General features: G+C 44.1%; 1 protein-coding gene across 1 annotated transcript in view; it reads left to right on the forward strand.

The window, feature by feature from the left end:
* Window positions 1-6,570: 6,570 nt before the first annotated feature.
* The window catches only part of AKAP12 (A-kinase anchoring protein 12), a 99,365-nt gene continuing 94,684 nt past the window's right edge, over window positions 6,571-11,251 (forward strand). The window contains exon 1 of the mRNA XM_024747991.1: window positions 6,571-6,868. Within this exon, the coding sequence (XP_024603759.1) occupies window positions 6,701-6,868 (168 nt within the window). The 5' untranslated portion in view covers window positions 6,571-6,700. The remainder of the gene's footprint in view (window positions 6,869-11,251) is intronic.

The raw sequence follows: 11,251 nt of genomic DNA on the forward strand, positions 1-11,251 counted from the left end.
TATAAAGTGAATATGTTTATTAAATATGACTTATTAAATACAGAATGGAATTGTATTCCTCTAACTCAGACTCAAATACCAGTTGAATTTTTATTCTCTAGATTTCAATGGGAGGATATATGCAACGTATGCATATATCATGAGCATATGCCTAAATCTTTGTATTACAAGGGAAAAAACTGATACATATTCACTATTAAATATTTAGGAAAGTCATAAACAACAAAAAAATTTTTTTTCTTTTTGGCCGCACTGCATGGCATGTGGGATCTTAGTTCCCCGATCAGGGATGGAACCCGTGGAAGCGGGTTCCACACTGCCCCCTGCAGTGGAAGCGCGGAGTCTTAACCACTGGACTGCCAGGGAAGTAACCCCCTCAAAATTTTTTAAAAATAAAAATCGCCTGTAACTACTGTTAGATGCAACAACTCTATATAATTATGAATGCATCTCAGTATAATTATGCTGAGTAAGAGAAGTCAGACAAAGAAGAGCATATAGTAGATTATTCCATTTCTATGAATTCCTATAAAATTGTGGAAAATGCAAATTATTCTATAGTGACGGAAAGCAGGTAAACGGCTGCCTGGGAAGGCAAGATGGGGAATGGGAGGGGCTGAATAGAGGGATTACAAGGGCGCACAGAGATGTTTTTGGGTGAATGGTTATGCCTATTAACTTGATTGTGGTGATGATTTCAAGGATGTATACATTTGTCCTAAAACCCATCAAATTGTACACTTTAAATGTGTGCCGTTCCTTCTATGGCAATTATACCTCCATGAAGCTGTCAAAACAATGAGGGACTGTTGGCAACTTCCAGTCATGGAATTTGTTCTGTAAAGTTTTGCTTGAAATCCTGGATATTGCAGTCACTTGCTGGATATTATTTTCACTAACCCATCATTTTTACTCAGGAAAACACCCCATAATTTCACACTCTGAAATAATCAGTGTTTCAAATTCTCCAACAGAAAGGAAAATTCAAATATTTCACTCATGATTTCTTCCATAGAATTGTCAAAGAGCATAATAACATTCAAAACAACATATCAAGTGATTGTTTCACTTTTCAAAGTTACCATTGACTCTACTACCTCTCCTATAAATACTGCATTTGTAGGAGTGACAGAAGTCATTAAAAAACAAACAAACAAAAAGCAGCTGATAGACTTGAGATCAATCCCAATACAACTGAGATCAATTCAAATACGGAATCTCAGGACAACATCTGAGATTTGGATGGGAGCTCAATAACATGGGATAAAACAGTCAACCTCTCTTTTATACAATTTTAGTAATTCTTTAGATCAACCATTGGTCTTTTCACTGGGTTCTTAATCACACGCAAAAAATAACTGAAGTATTTTTTAATGTCAGAGACAACATATAACAGATCTAAGATTAAAAATTCATAAAGGTATTCAAGTTAATAGGGGAACATGAAAATCTCTCAATGATTTAAAATGTATGTCTCTATAATGTCTATTTTTCCAGTAAGCAATGTTGACTTATGAAACCAGTTTCCAACTTTGAAAAGCCCCAAGCATTTTTCCTGGCACTTAACTCAATAAAAGTTTGTCGAATTAATAAGTCAAAAAAATTTTTTTAAATGTTGGATATTTACAGGACCCTTTGAAGAATGTGTGAAGGGATTTGAAGTTGTTGGATTATGGTAACTTGATCTGCCCTGGAGTGCAGAAACCTTCCAGATACCTTCAGGCACCCTCCATAAATGTATCCTGAGAAAATCTCCCTCCATATTGGGCAAATCATTTACTGTATCTGCGTTCTAGTCACTCCATAATAGGTGGAGAGCAGCTCAAATCTAGAAAAATGAGAAGCCAAAGCTATATGGGCTTACTGGGGACTACATTTCAATAGTATTCATTTATTTGTTTATTTGTTTACATTTAGACACATTTTGAACAAAGTGGTGGGAGCTATGTTAAATCAGTTCTCTGTAAATAATTGCTTCTGGAAAGCCTTCCACAGTGGCTGGAGGGGGAACAAAGGTATATGTATATATCAATGACATGAATGAAAGAACTAACTGTCCCCTTCCAACACCCCACCTCCGCAACCCTCAACTCACGGCTCCCTCGCTTTGTTACCTTGGAGTAATCTTAGATTTGAGTCAGGAGCCAGTTTTAAATCTTGGTAAATGAAATAGATATATGAATAGCAGGCTTTATACTTAAACCCAAAGTAATACATTCCTTAAAAGTTAGAAGAATAATGGGCTTCCCTGGTGACGCAGTGGTTGAGAGTCTGCTTGCCGGTGCAGGGGACGTGGGATCGTGCCCCGATCTGGGAGGATCCCACATGCCGCGGAGCGGCTGGGCCCGTGAGCCATGGCCACTGAGCCTGCGCCTCCGGAGCCTGTGCTCCGCAACGGGAGAGGCCACAACAGTGAGAGGCCCGCGTACGAAAAAAAAAAAAAAAAAAGTTAGAAGAATAATATTTGCCTATATACATAATGTATATTTACTGGAAGATGACCTTTGAACTTAATCTGTATGTTGAACTTTTTCTGTAGTTTCTATACAAATATTGGATTATTAGCTACTCATGAATTGAATAAAGTTGTTAATTTTTCTGGTGTTCTAGTTAATAATCAGCAAATACAGGAGAGGAGAGTAAGAGTTGGGCTCTTAGATAACTTGATGTAAGTAATTGCTTCAGAAAAAAAGTAGACTTTTTATTTAGGGAAAACAGGTGATAAGTGGTAGTTTCAAGGGTGAAGAGTTGCCAGTTTTAAGCGAAATTGTCTGAAGGCAATCGAGAGGATGAATCCGTGGGAGAGTGTTGGTTTTAGATTCTGTTTTAATCACTATAGTTATTATTGTGCTTTCAAGGGGTTGTATTAACATATGTGAATTATTTTCAAACATATTTGAAAATGCTTTGTATGCACAAGATGCCCAGCTATGACTCTAAATTTTATTGGCAAATCTCATGTGACCTGCCTTTCTGGAGAAGTAAGCATTAGACATACAAGTTCAGCCTGCTATATGGGCAATGTGTATTTGTTTCTGAGAAATCTCTGTTTTTATGAGAGCATTAACTCTCTTAGGGAAATGACTCTACCACCAACTGCCCCATGGGAGAAGATGTGCGGGGACACCTGCGTCCTGCTGTTTGGAGGAGAAAGGGCTGCTGGTGAGAAATCGGGGTAACTGACAGCCTTGGACTGAGAAGTGGAAAACAGAGAACAGGTGCCTTCCTCTCCATCGCTGACACTGATGCAAGCAATTCTGAAGGTATCTCCAAAACTCTGGAAAAGAAAACCTTGGTCAGGCTTCCCTGGTGGCACAGTGGTTAAGAATCCACCTGCCAATGCAGGTGACATGGGTTCGAGCGCTGGTCTGGGAAGATCCCACATGCTGCGGAGCAACTAAGCCCGTGTGCCACAACTACTGAGCCCGTGAGCCACAACTACTGAAGCCTGTGTTCCATAACAAGAGAAGCCACCACAATGAGGAGGCTGCACACAGCAACGAAGACCCAAGGCAGCCAAAAATAAATAAATGAATTTATTTTTTTAAAAATCTTGTAATAACTTATAATGGAAAAGAATCTAAAAAAGTATATATATACATATCTGAATCACTTTGCTGTACACCTGAAACTAACATATCACATCATTGTAAATCAACTATATTTCAATAAAAATTGAAAAAAAAACAAAGCTGAATGCATGATCTGATGAAGAAATATTTTTAAGAAAGAATGAAGCATCTTAAAAAAAATAAAGAGTAATTCCACAGTCTCTGAGTAAGATGGAAAGGATTCTTTGGTCAGTCTAAAAATCAAAGATACTTAATGTGTGTGTTTGTGTGAATCTACAAAGCAGCCTGTTATCCTTAATACCTCCTTATCATGGTGCTGTTTCAGGAAGAATAAGGAGTACTAGAACATGCACATTTCTTTTTTTTTTTTAACTTAGTTTTAATGTATTTTATTTTTGGCTGCATTGGGTCTTCGTTGCTGCGCGCAGGCTTTCTCTAGTTGCAGCGAGCAGGGGTTACTCTTCGTTGCAGTGCACAGGCTTCTCATTTCCGTGGCTTCTCCTGTTGCCGAGCAGGGCTCTAGTAGTTGTGGCATGCAGGCTCAGTAGTTGTGGCTCACAGGCTCTAGAGCTCAGGCTCAGTAGTTGTGGTGCACGGGCTTAGTTGCTCCACGGCACGTGGGATCTTCCCGGACCAGGGCTCGAACCCGTGTCCCCTGCATTGGCAGGCAGATTCTTAACCACTGTGCCACCAGGGAAGCCCACATGCACATTTCTTAAAGTAAGATTTTGCAATTAAAAAATAAGAATCTGAGCATTTCACACTGAAAAATAAACACAAAGCAAGCAATTGCTAATCTAATCAGACATTGGCACTGTCTTCTTCAGCATGCGGGTGTACACTGCCAGCTTGAAATCTTTGACCTTGCAATCTCTTCTGAAAATTCAAAGGCTAGTGTGATGTGAAAAGCTTTAAGAATTTCCGAAGAACTGAATAAATATAATCTCACAGAATGGGGAATTTTGAAAGTATTTGTACTACTTAATGGTACATTTTCATATGTGCTGAGGTTAGTCATTCTCAAATAGGTTTTTTGTTTGTTTGGTTTTTTTTTTTTAGCGGTACGCGGTCCTCTCACTGTTGTGGCCTCTCCCGTTGCGGAGCACAGGCTCCGGACACGCAGGCTCAGCGGCCATGGCTCACACGCCCAGCCGCTCCGCGGCATGTGGGATCTTCCCAGACCGGGGCACGAACCCGTGTCCCCTGCATCGGCAGGGGGACTCTCAACCACTGCGCCACCAGGGAAGCCCCTCAAATAGGTTTTAACAGCGTTTTTTTGCTCTTAACATCCCAGGTGAGGTCTAAACGCCACTTTTCACTGACATCCCTGAGAAGAAGAGAGAACACATTCCAAGCTTCCCAAAGAAGCGGAGTGAAATGTTGGCCAGTGGTTGGCCAGGGAGGAATCTGTCTTCCACGTACCGGCTATGAAGCCTTGAAGGCCTGATTTAACCTCTCCGGGCCTACTTTCCCCCACTCCATTGGTAAAATGAGAACAATAGGATCAGCATGGCAGTATTGCTGTAAGGATGAAATGGGATTATACACACAAAGTGCATTCACAATGTCTGGTACTGAGTAAGTACTCAAATGTTTCCTAAATATTTAAGTCAAAGTGGGGGAAATGCTTAAAACTTCGGAAAACCAACCATTTTCCAAACATACTGCTTCTTAAGGGATAGATTCCAGAGAATATATGGTCGTTCTGTACTCCTTTCAAATAAAAATGATAAATTCAGAAAAATTTTACGCTGGATAACTAACCTGTGGTCCCCAAGGAGCCATTTTACTACATGCAATTAGTTGGGCACAAATATCCTGGTGTTGAACTATTGTTTACATCAATTCTCTACAAGATTGTCCTAAATCTGGGTATGGGATATTTATCTGGCATCTAGTGGCAATATTCCAAAAGTTTCTTCATTTTTAATGAGCTTCTGTTTGTGAAAACTAAGGCGCTTAGTTGTCGGTTAAAACTGGGATAATTTTTCTTTCAGCCCCACTACCTTCATGCTTACATCCAGATAATTCAGCTAACATTTTAATTTAGTTCAAACATATAGTGACTGCCTGCTATGTTCATATGACAAGTATTATATTCAAGAGTATGAAGGGACAGAATGCAAGCCACTTAGGCAGTTATTATTGAAAGCCCTTATCTATGGAGAAATACTGACAGCAAACGACGAGCAGATCCATGTCATCCTGTTTCAGTGGTGGCGTGAGGGAGAGGTGGCCTGGACCTCCAGCATCAGGCCCTTAAGGACAGGCACATTTCCAGTAACAGGCTCAATTCCCCAGATTCCCCGGGGAATGAGGGCAGCCGGTGCTGCCCACGGCATCGCCTGATATCACTTGTTCCGGATGATAGGAGAGCGTGGGGCTGCCTGGGCCACCTCATCCGTGGTCTGACTGCATTAACCTCTCGGTTCCCAGCTCCTGCCACGTGAGGTGTCCTAATATGGTCAGACTCCGCAGGAGCCCAGGAGCGCTTGCCTTTCTCCTGCTAACGGGGAGGAAGCAAACACTCTGAAGGTAAGCAAACGGGGGGATCTGGGTTCGCCTCTGGGCCAGCTGAAAGTGGGCTGCAGCAGAAGCCCTGCCTCGGGTCATCAATCATTTAATAAACCCCCAGCGAATCCGATCTCCTCGGGGGGCTTTCTGCCCTGCCCTCTTTCTCGCCCTCCCTTCCACTTCGTGGAGGCAGCCCTGGGTGGTGGTCCCCCAGCTCCTGTCCCCGTACAGGAACGGGAGGCGTCCTGGGGGTCGGGGTGGGCGGCTCGCCTGGCCCTTGGCTCGAGGCTCTGGCCGCTCCTCGGCTCCTAGCAGCCTAGCAGGAGATGCTGCTGCAAGGCGTGTCTGGGGCTGTGCTCATGTGATGAAGCGAGGGAAAAACAAGGGGGAGGAGGAGGAGGCAAAGAGGTGGCTTTTTTTTTCTTTTCTTTTAAGGAGTTTGCAGCGAGCGCGTCTCCTTCATTCGCTGTCTGGGCGGGTTCGGAGGAGGACGACGGGAGAGGAAGGCGCTCCTGAGACCTCGCGGGCGCACGGCTCCTGGCTCTTCTCCCCGTCCCTGCTTTTTGGGGAAGGCGTAACCCGGCTGCTGGGCGCGGGAGAACCGCAGACAAGCCATGGGCGCCGGGAGCTCCACCGAACAGAGGAGCCCGGAGCAGCCGGAGGCGGGGAGCGCGACGCCGGCCGAGCCCGAGCCCGAGCCCAACGGCGGAGGCTCTGCGGCGGAGGCGGCGCCCGGATCGTCGGCGGACTCGACCATCGCCGCTGCGGACCCCGCCACCAAGGTACCGGCGCGCGGAGCCACCTGCCCCGGGGTGGCGGGTGTGTGTGTGGGTGTGTGTGTGTGGGGGGTCCCTTGATCTCCGCCTGCGATAACTTCCCGGCCGGTCCAGCCCATCTGCAAACTCGGGAGCATGAATCCCTCTTTCTAGGCTTTTCAGGGTCTTTAGCGCCGGGGTGGGACCACAGCAGCGGCGAGCGCGGCGAGGGGCTTGCATCTTTGTAGTGGGTCTCCAGGGGTGGCGACTGCGCCATCCGCAGTAATAAAACCCGCCGGCTGCCCGCCGCTAACTGAGCCTTTCTCCACGCTCTTCCGGTGGGAGCGACCCAGCCCGATACCGGCGAGCTGCTTGGGGGAGTCCGCGGAGAACTGACCCCCGAGCCGAGCGTGTCGAGCCCCCGCCCCGCTATCTCCCCAGGCGGAAAGTCCGCTGTTGGGCCCTGACGCGTGTTGCAGCCTGGCGAGCCCTCCACCCATGGGTTCCCCGCAACGTACCGTCCGTGATATCAGCTGTGTCTGGAGCGACCCGGGTTTGGTACCCAGTCCTCCTGCGGCAGCGGCTCGAGCAGATACCGCCTTCCTGATGCAGAGAAAGCCTGGGGTGTAGCTCTCTCGGAGCCAAAGAAAATCTGAGCCGACGCTGCATTTCCAAAAGGAATGACAGGTTTCGCAAACACGGCGGCGTCCTCCTTTTTGCTCAGTTCATTGCACTCAGTTGGATAAACAAATACTGGAGGAGTAGTTAGAAGTTCTCAAATGCGGTCAGAGGCGTAAGCCAGCATTCCCTCTACTCTGGTCTCTGGAGGCAGTGCTGAACCTCCTAGACATTTTGCATTTTATAGTCCTAGTCTTCAAGGCTGAAATATTTCTTCTTGGCGACTACAGTCGCCAAGATTGTGACTTGTTCAGATCGTTGTCTTTTAGATCTATTTTCCAGCATCTATGTTCTTTAGCCAGGCTTCACCCAACCCTTTTTGTGATATTTTTATAGAAGATGTGGATAACCACATTTAATACTTAAAAGGAAAAAAGAAAACCCGTTGTGTCAAATTTGAGGATATATGGAGTACATGAGGACCTTTAGGAGTTATCTCAGGAAGTATAGATGTTTACAGTTTGGGGGGGGGAAACAACAACCCTGAAATCTAGGTAAAAATCACAGAATTATATGACCTAATTGCCTTGACCTTTTAGCTGTCTTAGTTTAGTTTGGGCTGAGAGACTGCTCTTAACTAGATTACCTCTAGTCGTTAACATAACTACTTGTACTAGAGCTGTAGGTGCTCACAGGTACCAACTGTGCCTGGAATGCCTAGATTTTCTGAGATGCCTAAGAAATGTACTATCCTTTTGAGATCTCAGTTAGGTTTTAATATTTACTGTACATCACTTTTTGATGCCAACTACTGTCAAAATGGCTGTATAACCAGTATTTAGAGTCCAGTAATGAAAGTAATTTTAAGGTGTAGTTGCTAAAATCTTGCAGTTGGGGAACATTTTTTTCCTTGGCTTTTACCAGTCCTTCAGGTCTTATCAACAGTTCACCCTGGGTTATGGTACTTATTCCCTTCCCAATAACTTCAGTGTGTTCATTTAAAATATTCCCTCCTTTCTGTTCTCTTTCTTCCATAACCTTATCCTCCCTTTTTCTTAGTCACCACCATCTTGAAACAGCCAGATGACCTCCTTTAAAAAATTACCTAAATGACACCCGGAATATCATTGAACTTTTTGGCCTACGGCCCAGTTATCAATTTGGAGACAAATCAATAAACTTACATGTATCCTTAGAAAATGTGTAGTTTTTCATTTCAACTAGCAATATTTATTTCTCAGGTTTTGAAGACCTAAGTCTTTTCACAAGGATGGTCTAATTAAGAACGATTCTGCACATAGCTTTTGCCTCCCCTCCTTGCCTGTTCAGCCCCAGTTCTTGACCTCTGAGTAATCTCATCTGCCCACAGCACCACGGACCCTTCTTTCCAGCAGTTTCCATATTTGTGGGTTTAGTGACTTGTGTTCTTCTGGCTGTTCTGAATGCTCCACAAGGGCAGGGACCATATCTGGTTTGGCTCATAACAGGTGTTGCCCCATGTGTGACGTGTGTGGCTGGCGGGTAGGCTGAGGCTGGCTCCCTGATTTTGATTGCAGACGGTCAAGTTGGGGAACACCTTGGCCTGTCTACTTGTTCTTTGACTTTCTCATCATCATGATCTGTGTCACTTATCAGATAGTGACTAAGTCAAAGTGAGTCCGGTTATTCACAGACCAGGTGAATGTCTAGCAAAAAACTCAGGTTTGGGGACTCTGATTTCTGTTTCTTTAGAAGGGCTTTTTACCATTGCAATTTCAAATTGCCTTTAATCTCAGATAGACAAATGCATTACAAATGCAGGTTGCTCAGAGGAGACCACTTCATACATTGGATTAGTGATGAATTACATCTTGAGCTTTTTTGATTGGGTCTGTGGACATTTGGGGAGGTTTAGACTAATGCTTCCCTCCTCCCCCCAGTGGAATGCTGATCATTAATTAAAGACTGTTAGATTTTTTTCCCCACTGGTAAAACTTGATTACTGAAGCCTCACAGTTTAGATGCACTGAGACAAGTCTTGGTTTTATCTGTGATGTATTTTAATGGAAATGGAAGGAGTCTTATCTTCCAGTCAATCTTTTACAATCTTTGTATGTTAATTCTGAAGGGAAATGGCTTGATCAGTTATTTTCCAGGTTTAATTTTGAGAGTTTGCCATTTTGGCCACTGCAGGGTGCAGGAAGATTAGACCACCTGAACACAGGTGGTAAGCAAAGCCTCGTGGTATTCCTCAGTCATCTGCTTTTAAAAGTTGAAAAGCCTGTTTTCACTCAGGTAGCCGTGTAGGGTGGGGTGGCCGGTGACAAACTTCCATATCTCTGGCAAATCTTGATTTCTGGAGCCAAGCTTCAGGCTAAATCTGGACAATCACAATCCTCTAAATTAGCCTTTCTGTCTTTTCTGTTCAGTGACTCAGAGCTAGAAATGGAACAGTTCTCAGTTGCAACAGTGTGAGGCCTAGGTCCCCAGCAGGTGGGGAGACTGGGACCCTTGACAGTCTTTCAAGCTGTGGTTCCATTTGGTTATAAGAGCTGTGACTCAAACAGATGTATTCATATAGAAGAATCCACTGTCCCGATTAATAAAGTTGAGGACGCCCTTACCTTTTGTGCATTAAAACAGACAATTGATTTGGCCAGCTGCATTTCATAATTCCTCTCCCAACACAAGATATGTGCTGTTTCCCATTTACCCTGTGTTTACAAAATAGGAATGGAGATGGCTGTAATGTGATTGTCACCAGTTTTACACTAGAAGGGCCAGAATTTAAGATGATTTCGAGAGAATTATATGTTAACAGAGTGGGTTTTTTTGTGTGCGACTACCTGTATTCATATGGATTTCCCTCAGATTATAAGAGGTACTACTTTCTGATTAGAACACAGTCTAGAAATTGGAGCTGTGTGTGTGAAGATGGTCGTTTAGGGTACCAATAGCCTGTGGGGACTGCAGTGCCTTCCCTTTAATCCATTATAGCCTTTTAAGCTCTTAGATTTGTGAGATCAGTGAAGATTTCCACTTAAAATACTTCCCTTGGTGAGGAAAAGGCCCCAAACGTGCGTCCTCTTTGAATTTGCTGTGCATTGACTAATCTTTGTGCTGGGATAGCTTTAAACTACATTAAAAGGATGATTCCAGCTTGGTATCTTACAGGATAATTAATAAAATGGAAATAAAATGTTTTGTTTTAAAAGGTACAAAGGGGAGTTCCCTGGTGGTCCAGTGGTCAAGAATCCACCCTCCAATGCAGGGGATGCGAGTTCAATCCCTGGTTGGAGAACTAAGATCCCACATGCCGCAGGGCAACTAAGCCCACACACTGCAACTAAGACCCTACACAGCCAAATAAATAAATAAATGTTTTTTTAAAAATGAAAGAAAAATAAAAGGCACTAAGAAATGGTTTCTTTTTCTTTACCAGTTTTAACACCTGTTCAGTGTTACAGGAATACCAATGAAAAGAAAATCCAGCTAAATGGTGCTCGTCCTTGGCCTCTATAATTTTTACTGCTGTAGTCATTCATGAAGTGAGAAATTAGAATTTACAGCACTTAGCATTGTGAGAAAAATATATCAGTACTTTTATCACATGAAAAATATAAAACTAAGGGCTTCCCTGGTGGCGCAGTGGTTGAGAGTCCACCTGCCGATGCAGGCGACACGGGTTCGTGTCCTGGTCCGGGAAGATACCACATGCCGCAGAGTGGCTGGGCCTGTGAGCCATGGCCGCTGAGCCTGTGCTCCGCAACGGGAGAGGCTACAACAGTGAGAGGCCCGCATACCGCAAAAAAA

Source organism: Neophocaena asiaeorientalis, unplaced genomic scaffold (genome assembly GCF_003031525.2).
Source record: "Neophocaena asiaeorientalis asiaeorientalis breed wild unplaced genomic scaffold, Neophocaena_asiaeorientalis_V1.1 scaffold123, whole genome shotgun sequence".
NCBI lineage: Eukaryota > Metazoa > Chordata > Mammalia > Artiodactyla > Phocoenidae > Neophocaena > Neophocaena asiaeorientalis.